At 40.8% G+C, this 15,337-nt stretch overlaps 3 protein-coding genes across 8 annotated transcripts in view; 1 reads left to right on the top strand and 2 right to left on the bottom strand.

Moving 5' to 3' along the window:
* The window catches only part of MAP2K4 (mitogen-activated protein kinase kinase 4), a 75,741-nt gene extending 71,867 nt beyond the window's left edge, over positions 1 to 3,874 (bottom strand). For 2 of the 5 annotated variants that reach the window (XM_081933964.1, XM_081933962.1), the window contains exon 1: positions 3,097 to 3,496. In XM_081933964.1, the coding sequence (XP_081790090.1) occupies positions 3,097 to 3,178 (82 nt within the window). In that variant the 5' untranslated portion in view covers positions 3,179 to 3,496. Of the gene's footprint in view, positions 1 to 3,096; positions 3,498 to 3,732 lie in introns of those variants that run through there. The other 3 variants (XM_081933966.1, XM_081933961.1, XM_081933965.1) reach the window with 3 other exon arrangements.
* LOC309382444 (uncharacterized protein) overlaps positions 1 to 15,337 on the bottom strand; it is a 348,957-nt gene that overhangs the window by 16,044 nt on the left and 317,576 nt on the right. The gene's annotated exons all lie outside the window — the stretch shown is intronic.
* On the top strand, positions 8,486 to 14,847 carry TMEM220 (transmembrane protein 220). 2 transcript variants are annotated; one of them, XM_081935780.1, is made up of 6 exons: positions 8,486 to 8,652; positions 9,845 to 9,874; positions 10,795 to 10,855; positions 12,481 to 12,604; positions 13,809 to 13,868; positions 14,286 to 14,847. In XM_081935780.1, the coding sequence occupies exons 1-6, from the start codon at positions 8,545 to 8,547 to the stop codon at positions 14,416 to 14,418; spliced, it is 516 nt and encodes a 171-aa protein (XP_081791906.1). In that variant the 5' UTR covers positions 8,486 to 8,544; the 3' UTR covers positions 14,419 to 14,847. The 2 variants fall into 2 exon arrangements, with proteins under 2 accessions (XP_081791906.1, XP_081791907.1); XM_081935781.1 differs by lacking the exon at positions 8,486 to 8,652 and adding an exon at positions 8,678 to 9,093 and having other exon boundaries at positions 14,286 to 14,845.

The following is a 15,337-nucleotide window of genomic DNA, read 5'->3' as shown; positions in this document are numbered from 1 at the left end:
GTGCTATGAGCACCATCTTGTTTTGAGTATTAAATGGCTTGGGAGATTCAGTTCTAGTCCAACCTTAGACGCAAAGCCAGCTGGGTGACCTTGTGCTAGTAGTCTCTCTCATCCCTAGGAAGGAGGCAATCGCAAACCATTCCTGAAAAATCTTGCCAAGAAAACTGCAGGGACCTATCCAGACAGTCTCCAAGAAACAAAAAAGATTGAAGGGAAGAAGAAGAAGAAGACAGCAATATACAAGTATTTATAACTTAATCCACCCCCTCCATCCCCAATCAGGAGCAGCCAGCTAGGACAGTCTGTCTTTGGATAATTTATTTGAAGTAAATACAAGACTAAGAGCTTCCAATTTGATTACAATGTCTTTCAGACAAATATAGAAATTGTTGAAGTACAGAATGCCTCACAATAAACTATTAGTTGCAATAAGCAGATTTTGAAAAGAACTTTAAATAAGATGTTTTCCCAATTTAATATATTATAAATCAAAAAGTCCTATCAATTCAACACATTGTTTCTAATATCCAGGGACAGTAACATTCTTTACTATGAGACAAAACATGGAAGTAACTAAAACATAAATGCTACAAAGTAATTGTTTTCTATAATATCCACATGCTGAGAAATTGGTTCAATTCAAATACTGGATTCTCAAAGTCCTTTTTATGCTATAAAAAAACCAGAATATTCCTACAGTTATTTTCATGTCAGTGTATGGGACTACCAGAAATAAGAATAATATTTTATAAGCAAGTGAATATTATTCTGCTGTTTAAACTTACACTAAGATTCTAAATAAAAGATACTGGACATGTAATAAAAAGCTCTTGCATGGCAAGAAATTCCCTCGATTTGCTTGTTGATATACCACTTCTAGAAATTAGACTGTCAAAATTTGGCTACATATGGTAACCAGATACCATTCTATACTTACATAGGTTAATCAGAGGTGGCAACCTGTGGCACTCCACATGTTACTAAATTACAACTAGTATTTCTAGGAAGCACAGTCAATGTATTTATACTACACTAAGGTTTGTGAGACAAAACTGTCATATAATTTAATCATGATTAAGACTAACCTAACCAGAACAAAATGTAATTAATGTACTGTACCTTAATGTTGTACGCCGCCCTGAGTCCTTTGGGAGAAGGGCGGCATATAAATCCAATAAAAACAAAACAAACAAAACAAACTCCATCTAGTGCAGCTTCTAAGATAAACTAATGTGTTCAAAACTAGATTTTACAGTAATACAGATAGTTGCTGAAATACTATATTACATATTTCTCCTTCAAATAGGCTTTGAATACCATCTTGACCTTACTTTGATTATTCTTATATTTCAGCATACAGTAGTACTACTGCTTCAAACACAAAATTTGTATATTACGGAGAACATACTATTATCTGATAGTTTCAAAAACATTTTAGTGCATTTTTAATGCAAGGAAAAGTCAATCATAGTTTTCTAGCATCTGATGAGCACTTTATGTAATTAATTAGTCAACCACTGGCTTGAACAATTTAACATAATCAATATCCCAATAGTAGCTACTCTTCTAGGCTCATAGTCCTAGCATTAGAGATCCCCTGAAATAGAAATACTACTATTAAAGCAAAGATCTTTAATATGCTTTACAAATATAGCACTCTTTTCATAAAAGTAGTTCCAAAGCAGCAGTTGCATTATTAAAAACTACCTGCCCAAAATCTGCTAGTGATCAATTGGCTTGGAGGAATATGCATCTTTTGCAATCTCAGTCCGGTAATACTAAACTCAACTCATATTTATTATATTGTCTTGACATTCCAAATACTGAATTGATCAGAAATAGACCATTAAGGAACTAAAGATAGTTATACAGTAGTGAAAATGTGCTTCTACCTCTATACTGTATTTCAGAATGGTTTTCCTAATACAGATATCATAGTGACTCTAAATCATAGTGTAAATAGAAAGAGTATATTTCTGGATTTAACCAGAAATTCACAATGGCAACCTCAGGCTCCATATACAGATCCTGAAAAAGGGAGCTCTCAGCGTTCTACACATTATTGAAATCAATAATAATCGTCCTCTTTCCTTTCCTATGAAGAGGAATGCTCAGAATCGACTTCTTTTGCCTTTTACATTCCACTTACCGTACCTATCTTCGAATTTCATAAGGCAACGCCTCACTCCTTTATTCATTTCGCCCTCTTAAAGCTACATCACCGCTTCCTCCTCCATGACTCCACACAAACACGCCTTACTACCTAGAGAGCATTATACCGCACACCTCACCGAATACCTGCTGTAACCCTCTCCCTCCCCACAACACTTCACACCCAAACATAGCAATAAGCCCCCATCACGGCCTCTCGGTTTGTTCAGTCGCTGCATTCACACAGTCTCGTCTTCTGCACCAGATTCTAGTGGTCTCCAGTGATTTAACGTCCCCGAATTTACCTCGCGGGGTGAGTTAAAAAAAAAGAAGCTCCGCTTCCCACATTCCCGAAAATTTACACACGTTTGTTTCAGAAGTCCGATTTTGCTGGTGATCGCCTGCTTTCGACTCCAAACGTGTTTTTTTTTGCACGCATAATTATATATACACGCTCCCCCTCCCCTTCCCTCCTCCAATACTGTACACACGTACTATATAGTTCGTTCATTCCCTCGTTCTCGCGGCCCATAAACTCCTCTCGCCATGCACCTCTTTAACACTCTGCCCAACACCACCACCTCCGTTTCGCCTCCCTGCATGCACACCACACCCTCTCCCCCCCCCACAAAAAATGCACACTCCGTAAAGCTTGGGGAGGAGAAGGGGGGGTCTTCTCGGATTCGCCAGGGAAGAACTCAAGCCTCCACCTCCTCCTGCCCGGGACGCGCTTCTAGGCCTATCATCCTCCAGAGAGGCCTGGTCCTCCTTTACCCAGCTCTGGCGCTCCCTCCTGTCCCTACAGGCAGGCAGGCGAGCAAGCGAGCGAGTCCAAGGCGAAGGCCGGCCGGGGGGGGGGTTGTGGGGGTGGAAGCGCGGCCTGTATAGAGCCTCTGGATTGTCGCTCGGGGCCCCGGGGGCCGCTCCCGAGGCGCGCTCCCTTACCCTGCATGCTGCTGACTGTCGTCTGCGCCGCCTGCCACCCGGGGCCGGAGCCAGAGCCGGGACCAGGACTGGGAGCCGCCATTGTGCAGCACGCCAGACGCGGAGGGAGGGAGAGAGAGGGACGGCGGGGAGGGAAGGAGGCTGCAATGCAGCAGAAGCAGCGCAGCGGACCGACCCCCTCCCCGTCCCGCGCGCCCGCCCGCCCCCGGCTCCTCGCGCGCGCCCGACTCGGCCCCAGGCAGCTGGCCTGGGACACTCAGAGTCCCCGACTCGGGACGACACAGGCGCCAGCCTCCCGGGCCCCGACCGACCCAAACCGTCGCTGCTCCTCTCTTCTCCGCGCTGTTGGGGCTCCCGTCTGTGGGTTTTCTTTTCCCTTCCGTCGCTCCCTCCCACCTCCGCGGCACAAGTATAACCCCTCCCAGGCAGCGGGCGGAACGGATGATGCCTCTGAGTCCTTCGCCCAAACAGAAGGAGCCGGAGGAAGGACGGAGGAAAGGGAAGGAGCCGCAGGGCGCGCAAGTTCTCAGCCTTAGCCGGGCACGCGGCGCTCCCCTTCAAATGGCAGCGCCTTAGAGGGGGTGGGAGAAATGGCGCAAAGCGAAAGGGCTGCTTGCAGAAAGAGGCTTTGCCGACCTCAAAACGTGAAGAGCTCTGCTTCGAACCGGCCTCTTAAACCAGCAGCGGGTTGCCTTTGAAGGCACAAGCTTCTCCGCCTCGTCTCGCCTTTTAGGTTGCAACGCCTGGGTGTACAAAACGGTTTAAGCGTGGTTTAAGCCGGATGGCGGGAGGAGGAGGAGTAGAAGGAAGGGAAGACCATTCCTTGACAGAATCTGTAACTAGATCTCTAAGAGATCAAGAGGACACAATCAGTTCCGGTTCTGCAGGAATCGAGCCTGTGAATTATCCTGTCCTGCCTTGCCTTAATTAAAGGTGGCCCTGCGCTTCCAATAGGATATTTTACACTGGGAAATGTATTCTGGTGAGCAAAGCGTTTTAAGGAACCTTATTCTGCATATTATTATCAGCTTCTTCAATGTTGATATTTACAGCGCTGTAAATTAATTAACAGGGCACTCCTAAATATATATATATGCTGTACACTATTTATCCACCACGGGTTTCAAGATTCAAAAACCGGTTACAGTAAAATCATTCTTGTAATTTAAAATGGAATCTTAAAACATTACAACCCAACACAGTTGTAATCAATATCTTGACATATTTATAAAAATATGTATTTATTTAAAACGTATTCAACCCCCCCTCAAAAGACAGATTAAAATGAGATTAAACTCGACGGTTTAAAAACTTCCTGGGGGGAAAAGCTAATGAGAAAGTGCAAAGGGCTTCTTTGAAGGTTTTCTAGCCTTTGCCTTGTATTGCTCACTGTATTCTCAACATATGCAATCTTTCAAGTAGTCATTTTTATTATTTTCCAATGATTAGATACTTGCTTTTACCCTATTCAAGATCTGTTAGGATTTATTTACAGGAAGTCCTCAACATGCGACCACAATTGTGCCCAAAATATGTTAAGTGAGACATTTGCTAAGTGAGTTTTGCCCCATTTTATGACCTTTCTTGCCACAGTTGGTAAGTGAATCACTGCAGTTGTTAAGATAGTAACACGGTTAAGTAAATCCAGCTTCCCCACTGACTTTGCTTGTCAGGTCACTAAAGAGGGTCATGTGATCCAGGGACACTTATCATAAATAAGAGTCAGGTGCCAAGCATTGGCTTTTGATTATTTGATCATGGGATGTGGCGCGTGGGAAAAATGGTCATAAGTCACTTTTTTCAGTGCCATTGTAACTTTGAATGGTCATTAAAGAAACTATTGTAAGTCGAGGATCACCTGTATTTATATAAAAATATTGGAAGTCACTTCTTTGTATCTTTTTTCTTTCTTTTCTATTATTCCTTTCCTTTCAAAGTGGATTTCCATTTCCATTTACCTTTATTTTCCTTTTTCAACTTTTTCAACATATATTTAACCCTCAGATTGCACATCACTCCTGAATGGAGAAGTGGAACCTTACTCCAAAGTAAAGCTAGAAGGTCCCCAAATCTAGGAGGTCCAGCTGCTCAGTGCTTGGCTGATTTGGAGTAGGTTTCTCTCTATTTAGGCCTCCACTGGGATAAGATTTTAACAGCCTCACTTAGCCTGCCTGGGGTTGTGAGATATAATAACCTGACCCAGTGGTTTCATGTAAATGTTGATTAGGAGGGGGAGGAGTGTTGGGCACCTCGAAAAGAAAGGACTTAGGGACCCATTCAATGCCAATGTTCTGACCTAGGCTTCACCAAAAAGCATAAAGCAAGATTCTTAGTCCTGACAAAACCCCTTTTATTAAATGAATGTGAATTCCTCTCATTTACATTCAGCAAAGGCCTGGTAAACAGTCTTTCAAAGGTGAATGTATGACCACAAACCTTATCTAGCTTGGAAAGCTGCCATGTAAATATTTTCCAAGCACAGTGCTGTGCAAGAAAAGACTCGGCCCAGAGTCAGGCAGATCTTTACACTCCTGAAATGAACAAACAAATTGTTTCCTGCAAAAGCCCATTCCCGTTCCGCTCCTATAGGAGGGCCATTCACCGTCCACCTGTGGCTTTACTCCCAAGTGGACCCTGATTTTTGAGCTGTTCTTTTCTTCTGGCAGCTCTGCATATGCACAAACTAGGAACAGGTTCCAGCTGTTCCTCTTCCTCACTGCTGTCTTACTATGAAGGCAGCTGAGAACTTCCAGACGGCCTTGGCCCATCTCTGCCTTCAATGCAGAGCCTCATCTGAGCCTTGTCCAGCCTCCAGGACTGGCCCATGTCCCTCCCCAACCTCCTCACTGTCCAACTCTGTCCAACTCTGCTACAGCTCCACTGGCTGTTGGCGGGCAACAATAGCCAACTGAAATCAATTCTGAAGAAAGAAGAGAACTAGGGGAAAGCATTGCACATTGTCAGTTCAGAAGGATATGGTCAGTGAATGAAAGCCACTGAGAGATCATGGAGCACAAGGATGAGTGCACAATGGAATGGGTGAAAGGTCTTGGAGTATATTGCAATTATATGAATTTCTTTTGTAACAATTGTCTTCATTCATTACATTTAGAATTCCTACTTAACATAAGGAGGTGCTATGCTGGGGAAATCGATATGTACATTTAAAAAAATTTAGCCTAAAACCCAAAGGGAAAGAATTGAAAAATGAAATTAGAATATTAGAGGAAGATCATTAATTACAGTGCATTCAGAAAGTATTCAGACCCCCTTCACTTTTGTCAGTTTTGTTGTGCTACAGCCTGATTTTACAGTTGTTGAAATTCATTTTTTTCCTCATTAATCTACACTTAGTACCCCATAACGACAAAGTGAAAACAGAATTGTAGAAATGTCTGTAAATTTATTTAAAAAAATGAAATATCACATTGGAATAAGTATTCAGACCCTTTGCAGCAACATTGAAATTTAGCTCTGGTGCCCCCCCCCCAAATTTCTCTTAATTGTTACTGACATGTTTCTACATTTTGAATGGAGTTGACCTGTGGTAAATTAAATTGATTGGACATGATTTGTAAAGACACACACCTCTCTCTAGAAGGCCTCATAGCTGACAATGCATAGCAGAGCAAAAGCCTTGAGGTCAAAGGAACTACTTGCACAGCTCAGAGGATTATTGCAAGGCACAGATCTGGGAAAGGCTGCAATAAAATTTCTGCTGCACTGAAGGTTCCTAAGAGCACAGTGGCCTCCATAATTCTCAAATGGAAGAGGTTTTGTACAACCAGGACTCTTCCAAGAGCTGGATGCCTGGACAAACTGAGCAATTGGGGGAGAAAGACCTTAGTAAGAGAAGTGACTAAGAAGCTGATGATCATTCTGACTGACCTCCAGAGATCCTGTGTGAAGATGGGACAGAGTTCCAGAAGGACAACCATCACTGCAGCCCTCCACAAATCTGGACTTTATGGTAGAATCAGTGAAAAACACATGAAAGCCCACTTGGAGTTCACAAAAAAGCATCTGAAGGACTCTCACACTGAGGAACAAGATTCTCTGGTCTGATGAAAGCAAGATTGAATTGTTTGACCTTATTTCTAAATGTTATGTTTAGAGGAAACCAAGCACTGCTCTACCAGCCTAACAGTGAAGCATGGTGCTTCTCAGCAGCAGGAACTGGGAGACTGGTCAGGGTTGGGGGAAAGCTGAACAGAGCAAAATACATGAATATCCTCAATGAAAACCTGTGCCACAGCACCCAGGACCCCAGACTGGTAGAAAGGTTCAGTTTCCAACATGACAGCAATCCTAAGCACACAGCCTAGACAACACATGAGTGGCTTAGAAACAACTCCATGAATGTCCTAGAGTGGGCCCAGCCAGAGCCCTGACTTGAACCCTAATTAAATATCTCTGGAGGGACCTGAAAATGACTGTCCACCATCCAATTTGAGCTTGAGGGGGTTTGCAAGGAAGAATGGCAGAAAATCCCCAATCCAGGTGTGCAAAGCTTGTGTCATACCCAAAAAGACTTGAGGCTGTAATTTCTAGCAAAGGTGCTTTAACACAGTACTAAGTGAAAGGTCTTAATACTTCATTTTTCAGTTTTAGATATTTCAGAAATAGATATTTCAGGTTTTTTTCTTTTTAATAAATGTATAGACATTTTTTAAAATTCTGTTTTCAGTTTGTCATCATGGGGTATTGAGTAGATTAATGAGAAAAAATGAATTTCAAAAACTGTAGAATCAGGCAGCAGCATAATAAATTGACAAAAGTGAAAGGGGTCTGAATACTCTCTGAATGCACTGTATGTTTGTGCCAAAACTCACATTAACCACATTAGTCATTTACCTCCAACAGCCGGTTAGAGCCAAAACTGCAGAAATTTTAATGGCAATAAATAATTCATTGCAATATAAACAACAAATAAAACCCTTCTGCAATAAATAAAAGATGTTTCAGTCATCTAATGTTCAATGTTTCCACATATTCCTTCCTTACGATTTTATTGGCAGCTCATTAAGTGCTTTTTAAAATAAGTTTCAAAGAAACGGTTGGTAGATAGTCTTCAGTCTTGACAACAAAAGTCGAAGTTGTTCCTACTTGAAAAGGAAGAAGCAGTCAATTCAGTTTCGCAACTTTGGCTTCCTTCCATCAGTCATCAAGGCCTGACTGTTTATTTACAAACAGAAGATCCAAAGTCGCGTCTCCAAATTAGCTGCGTATCAGTAACAGGCTGTCACGGTTGCCATACTACATGCATTACTTGCCCCCATCTCGAGCCCGCTGAAAAGAAGACAAGAGGCGGGATTCCGGCTGCTTTGGTGGGACATCCAGAGCGCTGGTGGGCGTGGGAAGAGTGGGTGGGCTTTGAAAGAAGGTTACGCTTAGGGCCGCGTATACCCAGCGGGGCGGGCTGGGAAAGGCAAGTCGTAATTCCGGGCAATGGAGGCCGAGTGTTTTGCTTCGCTGCCTCGCCCGGGTGCCAGGCGGCTTTGGAGGCTCAGCAACCTGATCATGGCCGTCTTCTTCGGGCTGGCTGGAGCCGTTCAGGTCTGGCTGGGCTGGATAAGTATTTCTGTTGAGAGGGACAACGGGTGCGCGGGAGCTGGGCAGTTTAATCTCTTCAGTAGCACAGACGGGAACTCAGTGGCCGAGGGGCAAAACCTGAAAGGATCCCAAGTTGCGGAAAGACTCGAGTAATGAGGTCGCAAGAGAAGGGAAAGTTCCCCCTTCGCCCGTTCCTCTATCGACTCCAACTAGAGCGGTGAAAAGAGACGGGAGCGTAAACTCCACAGAAAGCTTCGCAAGAGAAGCCACTTTAAAAGCGTAAACTGTCAAGACTTCCAACTCCTGGCCACTCTTAGAAGCATCGCCTGTCCCTGTAATTATCTTGGCACCAATAAGAAAGTGGTTTGCCAAGGTCTTATTCTGAGATATTTTTCGATGTGCTGGTCTCCAACCTTGGACTTTCCCGTGACCTTAGCTGCTCAGGTAAGGGCCTCTCCCCATTTATCCAGCTGAAAATACCATTTCCCCCTTCCTTTTGCAGAATTGGCTTCATTTCCTCTCCCCTCCAAGAGCGAAGCTGGAATGGCCCCAAAGCAGATTTTTTTCCCTGGCTTAATCCAACACTCAAGATATGTAAAAGCTCCTTTGCTTCTCACTCATTTATCTTGGAGATGGACCAAGTAGCGAGTGGACATATTAATGGAGGACGGGCAAGCTTTTTTTCAGTCTAGTTTCAAATCAGCCTCTTTTGCCACCATCCTGCTATTTTATCCCTATCCACAATTTGTCAAGTGAAAAATCCCAAAAAAGTATTGGTGTGTATTCTTGCTAAGAAACTATATGGAAAGGTCCTTGTAGTCAGCAAGTTTCAGACACAACTTGAAGGTGATTTGATATTGCTTTTTAAAATGAATACTGCAGACTGTGATGGAGCAACATTGAGTTGGCATCAGTCAGATTTGTCCCAGGGTGCACACATTTTTACTGTAGACATCAAAAGAGGAGCCCATTCTTAGAGGTTTGCAATTTCTTTCCAGTCCTCCAGTTTTCAAGAAGTAACTTTTGCTGGTGACCTTTTATCAATGACAAAAGATCCCTAGTAAGTCTTCCACAGATTGAGCAAGGAAAGCTGATAGTGATTTATGGTTCATCTTGAAGGATTTTGATTTTATGTGCTATTCAATATCAGAGCATGATTATAGCAATGATTTTTTTTTTACTTTCTTTGTTGCAGATCAATGACCCTGATCCTGGACTTTGGATAGTGAGTATAGATATGGTTTCGTCCCTAACATTATGTCCTAACACTTTTACTGGGGTAGTACTTTTTTTTTAATCCCGCCTTTATTAATGTGCTTATCAGACCAGACCTGTTTCCCTTGAGATCAGCCATGATTGGTTAGATGCTGCCACCTGCTGCACATAGAATAAATACAAAATTGGACCTAAAAGCAATTAATAATGGCATCTGGGGGCAGGAACTTAAATGGCAAAAGATGTTTTTTTCAATTACTATACTGAAATTTCAAATTAAATGCATGCCACTAGTAAGTAAATAGATTTTATTTACTATCAAAGGCTGCCGTACACAAATGAGCAAAATGTGGTCCAGTTGTGCACTTGCACAATAAGAACTGTAATTGCACTTTTGCTGCCATTGCTGAACAATTTTCAAAGCTAACCCTTTGTACAGCAGCCTAATTTAGAGCTTCCTTAAGAGTTCACAGCTGGTATACTGCATCTGCTTCTAATGGTGCAAATACTATGAAGTGAACTTGAATTACTAATAACAAAACTGAACATGACCCCTAAATTACAGTTCTCCTGTGTGCAGTCTACTTCTCCACATGGACTGATTGTTTCCCCAAGCAGACAAAACATTCATAAGAAACAATAATTTCACCAGTGATCATCACATTCAGCTGGGTAGGTCTGTTCGATGGTGCGTGGTTTCTTTGGTAAAACATTTGTTTTTGGGAAACATCAATGGTTTAAAAGGTCTAAGCACAATGGAGCTTTTTTGCCTTAGACAATAAAATACAGCTTTCCACCTTTCCTAGCTCTCTTGGGGATGCAATTTTGGGACTTGTTTGTTTATCTAGTCTTTGGGATTGAACACTTTCCATTTTCCTTTTTTCTATCTTCATTTATTCATAAAATGCATTTAATATATCTCACTCTTAGGTTGTGTACTCTGTGCCAGCAACTCTTGCACTGGTAATAAGCCTTAATCCATCAGTCACAGGTATAGTATTATTGGGCAAAAGAGATCACTCTTCTAATGATTCTGGGTACTCATCTCTTCTTTGCTTTTTGATAATTTAGAAATAAGCTTTATTGCCCCATCCAGTTAACTAAACCTTGTTAACTACATTCTTAAACCATGAACTTATATGTGATTGTAAAATATTCTAGGCAATATATTGAACATTGAAATCATAAAGTTGTAAAATGCTAATACATTCTTCCATTTTTGTTAGATGCTTTTTGGAATATAGTTGATAGTTATAATTATTTATTGTTTGTTTTGTTTGTTTGTTTGTTTTTATTGGATTTATATGCCGCCCTTCTCCCAAAGGACTCAGGGCGGCGTACAACATTAAAAAACACACATCCCAAAAGTTAAAAAGAAATTAAATACATATCCAAAAAAAAAAAAAAACACCTGAATTTATAAGATAATACATTTAAAAATGAGTTAAAATTAACAGGCCAGGCCGGCTTGCTGGAAAAGCCAACTTTTTAAGGCGCGTTGGAAGGACCGGAGGTCAGGGATTATGTGAAGCTCCGGGGGCAGCTCATTCCAGAGGGAAGGCACTCCCACAGAGAAGGCTCTCCCCCTGGGGGTCACCAGCCGACACTGTCTGGCCGATGGCACCCTGAGGAGGCCAACTCTGTGGGATCGTACTGGACGGTGGGAGGCTACTGGTGGAAGTAGGTGGTGTCGCAGGTACCCTGGTCCTAAGCCATGGAGCGCTTTAAAGGTCATAATTAATACCTTGAATCGCACCCGGAAAACAACTGGCAACCAGTGCAGGCTGCCTAAAAGGGGTGTAACATGGGAGCACCTAGGTACCCCCATGACAACCCGCGCGGGGTTGTTTTATAACTCAATTCCTTTCCTTTTCTAAAAGAAATCCTCACAGTTGTGATATTGAAAACAATATAATTGGACATAGAGACGGGGAGTTTAGGTGTTAAATCACCGCTGGCTTTCAGCCTAATCAATTTCATGGGATTTTTGTGAGGATAAAAGCAGAGCAGAGAATAGAGCAAATTTCAATTCTTTGATTGAAAAGGCAGCATATGACAATAACGTTTTAAGTATTCTTAGATATGCCTAGCATTCTATTTCTTTCACATTTGAGATCTATATTGTGTAAATCCATGTTTAGCTTCTCTATTAAGGTAGTTTATTGCATTCTATATATATCTTGCGGATATTTTTGTTATGTTTAGATATTTTAATCGACGTATTCAAAGTCAATTGAAATCTTATAATTGTTGATATTCTCTTTTGCCATTCTTTCTCTTTTTGGAATAAAGAAGTCTACCATATGCTAACTTCCTTGAGATTTCATACTATATTCCTTATGTGTTATCTGTATCTAATGGGGCCTGTTAGCTACTCTCTCTTTTCAGTATCTCCTATATTTTAAAATTTCAAAATACGGCTGTTTTAGATATTTCAACATGCATGAAAAATGCTCTTCTTGTTTGATGATTTCATTATAAGCAGTAAATCCCAAATCTAAAGAATTTTTGTCTGCAATTGTTGTTTGAAGGGTTTTGAAGATATTGATCAAGACAAATAAATTCAATGTGCAAATTCCATTGTGATTTGTACAAATAACTCACCACATTTTCCAGATAACATTGTGTGGAGGAGTATATCAGATCTACATTCAACTGCTTGTGTTGTGGGTTCTGCTGTGTTGGGATATTCCTTGGTTACTACTGCTCAAAGTAACATCTTGCACGAGGAAGAAGGCAGGTAAGTATTGAGATGTTTTCTGCATTAATTCGTATTGTCACGATCATCATAGTTCTCATCCTTAACACTTGTGAGATCCTTAGGCTACCCTAGATCTAAGGAATTAGAATGATTTAAAGCTTTGACATTCCTAGAACAAATTTCTGAGACACACGATATGTTTTGATGTGCCAAGAAAATTAATAGAAAGAAATCCTAGAAAACTTTACCCTGCAATCTGAGTTTAGTAACATTTGATACAAAGCATTGAACATAGTCTGATTTTTTTAAATGGTGCACATACATATTTTTTCAGTATCGTCTATAGTTGCTATTTAATCTACAATAATACAATAGCAGAGTTGGAAGGGACCTTAGAGGTCTTCTAGTCCAACCCCCCACCTAGGCAGGAAACCCTATACCATTTCAGACAGATGGCTATCCAACATCTTCTTAAAGACTTCCAGTGTTGGGGCTTTCACAACTTCTGGAGGCAAGCTGTTCTGCTGATTGACTGTTCTAACTGTCAGGAAATTTCTTCTCAGTTCTAAGTTGCTTCTCTCCTTGATTAGTTTCCACCCATTGCTTCTTGTTCTACCCTCAGATGCTTTGGAGAATAGTTTGACTCCCTCTTAACTCCCTCTGCGGCAACCCCTGAGATATCGGAACACTGCTATCATGTCTCCCCTAGTCCTTCTTTTCATTAAACTAGACATACCCAGTTCCTGCAACCGTTCTTCATATATTTTAGCCTCCAGTCCTCTAATCATCTTTGTTGCTCTTCTCTAGTTTTTTATGTTTTTAATAGAATGTCATATTTTATCGTGAAGACGTTGAATGTTACCAGACTATAACCAATCTTATTACAATTAATATATATATTTTAATGTAAAAATGTATGACATTGATTGGATAGTGTCCAAGTCAAGCAAAATGCTTATACCTCTTGCCTAAAAAGGAAGTACCTTGCATTCCCTGTCAAACTGTGACTTTGATGGGCTTGTATTAATACTCCCAACTAATTAAAATATGGCAAGTTTTCCTCAAGTAGTATTTTTTTTTCATTTCTTAAACTGCCAGTATACTCTTTCAGTAAGTATGTACTTGTTTATTACTAAAAAAAATTAATGCTGTTGTAACTATAAGCAAAGTCTTTCTTTGCATATAGTTTCTTTTGTGGGATCAATTTTGTGTAACTTACACAGTTGTCTTTGATTAAAAACAGGGAGTTATTTGGTCTGGTGATTGTTACTGCCTGGATGAGCCTTTGTCGTAATTCAGCCAAGTGAGTCTTTTAACTTGCCATTTCCAGCTTAGTAATACATTGAAAACTTGTGCTTATCCTGACAAATATATTATAATCCTGTGCCAAGGATGACTGATCTTTGCGGTCTTATTATAGTTGGAGATTAATTTCTTTTAAAGAGAAAAGCAAATTATTTAGTCCTTGGTATGTATTTAGCATAGAGAACCGAATTTTGCTCAAGTAGTTGAGTGGGGAGACTGGAGTTCTAATTTAGTGGTAGAGTTGCCAGTCCCAATTGTGGTTACTAAGTGAGGACTATCTATATAACTTCTTTATCAGTTGCAAAAATCATGTCAATGTACTTTTACAAAATCAAGAATAATTCATATTTCTGAGTTCCTGTTAATTGGCTTGAATTGGATTGTATTTCAGCAAACTCTGCCTGTTTCTTTCCAGAAATTCCCTGGGTGGATTTCATTTGGTCGTTGCAATTTTCCTTTGTCTTTCTCCTTTTGTAATGTGGTTATATATCTATGTGAATACAGAAATGCGAGCATCATGGCCATCTCACTGTAAAACTGTTATTTAAGTAATGGAAAGCGTCAGGTGTTTTCATTACTTCAGAAGTTGTTTCTGTACTGATGCCAAATGAACAGGAACCACAATTAAGGCTAATTACTTCCCGTGAAGACCAGTTTCTCTAAAGTGCTTCTGAAGACTGAAAATCCAGAAAACTGAACTCTGTGGATTATGACCTTTGTTTTCAACTGCTTTAAGGCTAGTTGTTTCATGATTTCCGTTTTATTGATTGTGTGCTCTTGATACATGCAAGGGCTTGGGCTGAATAAATCAAAGTGCCTCTGTGCCTCATGTTGAAGCCACAGGACTGAAGCCAGACATTACTGAAAGAATTATATGTTGCATGTAATTATGAAATGTAAATAAATATATTAATAATTTGATAAGATGTATCCGGTGTCTCCGAAATTCCACTCAAGCTTCTCTACATACATCTGCACTATTTGGATGATTAACATACAATTTGACATCGTTCTGAGTAATGAATTTCGGGAAGTCAGGACTCTGATACTTTGTTTAGGTTCAAGAAATCCTTTATTGAATACAACATATCTGCGCTTAGAAAGGTGAGGCTAGTTCTAAATTATTCCCACGCTTAGGGATAGTTAAAAGAATGAGATCTCCCTACGCCCCTTTGTCTTTCAGGTCACATGGGCCAATCAGTCCAGATGTGGATTCCCACCCAACTTCAACAGGTGTCTGTTGACATGACCTTGGTTCTCATGCCGCCTGGTAGATGCTATGGCTAGCCAGCTGAGGCACCTAAGTCTAGTTACTAATAGTTACTACTCCCCTTGAATAGCAATCAAGAAACAAAGTAGAAGCAAGTATGCTTCAGCTGAAATCATTTTGCAGGTTGACACAATTCTTAACCATAACATTTCATTTAGCAATAGCACTTAGAATTATATACCACTTCATAGTGCTTT

Source organism: Natrix helvetica (assembly GCF_964273705.1).
Source record: "Natrix helvetica genome assembly, chromosome: 1".
In the NCBI taxonomy this organism is placed as follows: domain Eukaryota; kingdom Metazoa; phylum Chordata; class Lepidosauria; order Squamata; family Natricidae; genus Natrix; species Natrix helvetica.
Note: the sequence above shows the minus strand (reverse complement) of the source record. Positions and strands in the feature narration are given on the sequence as shown.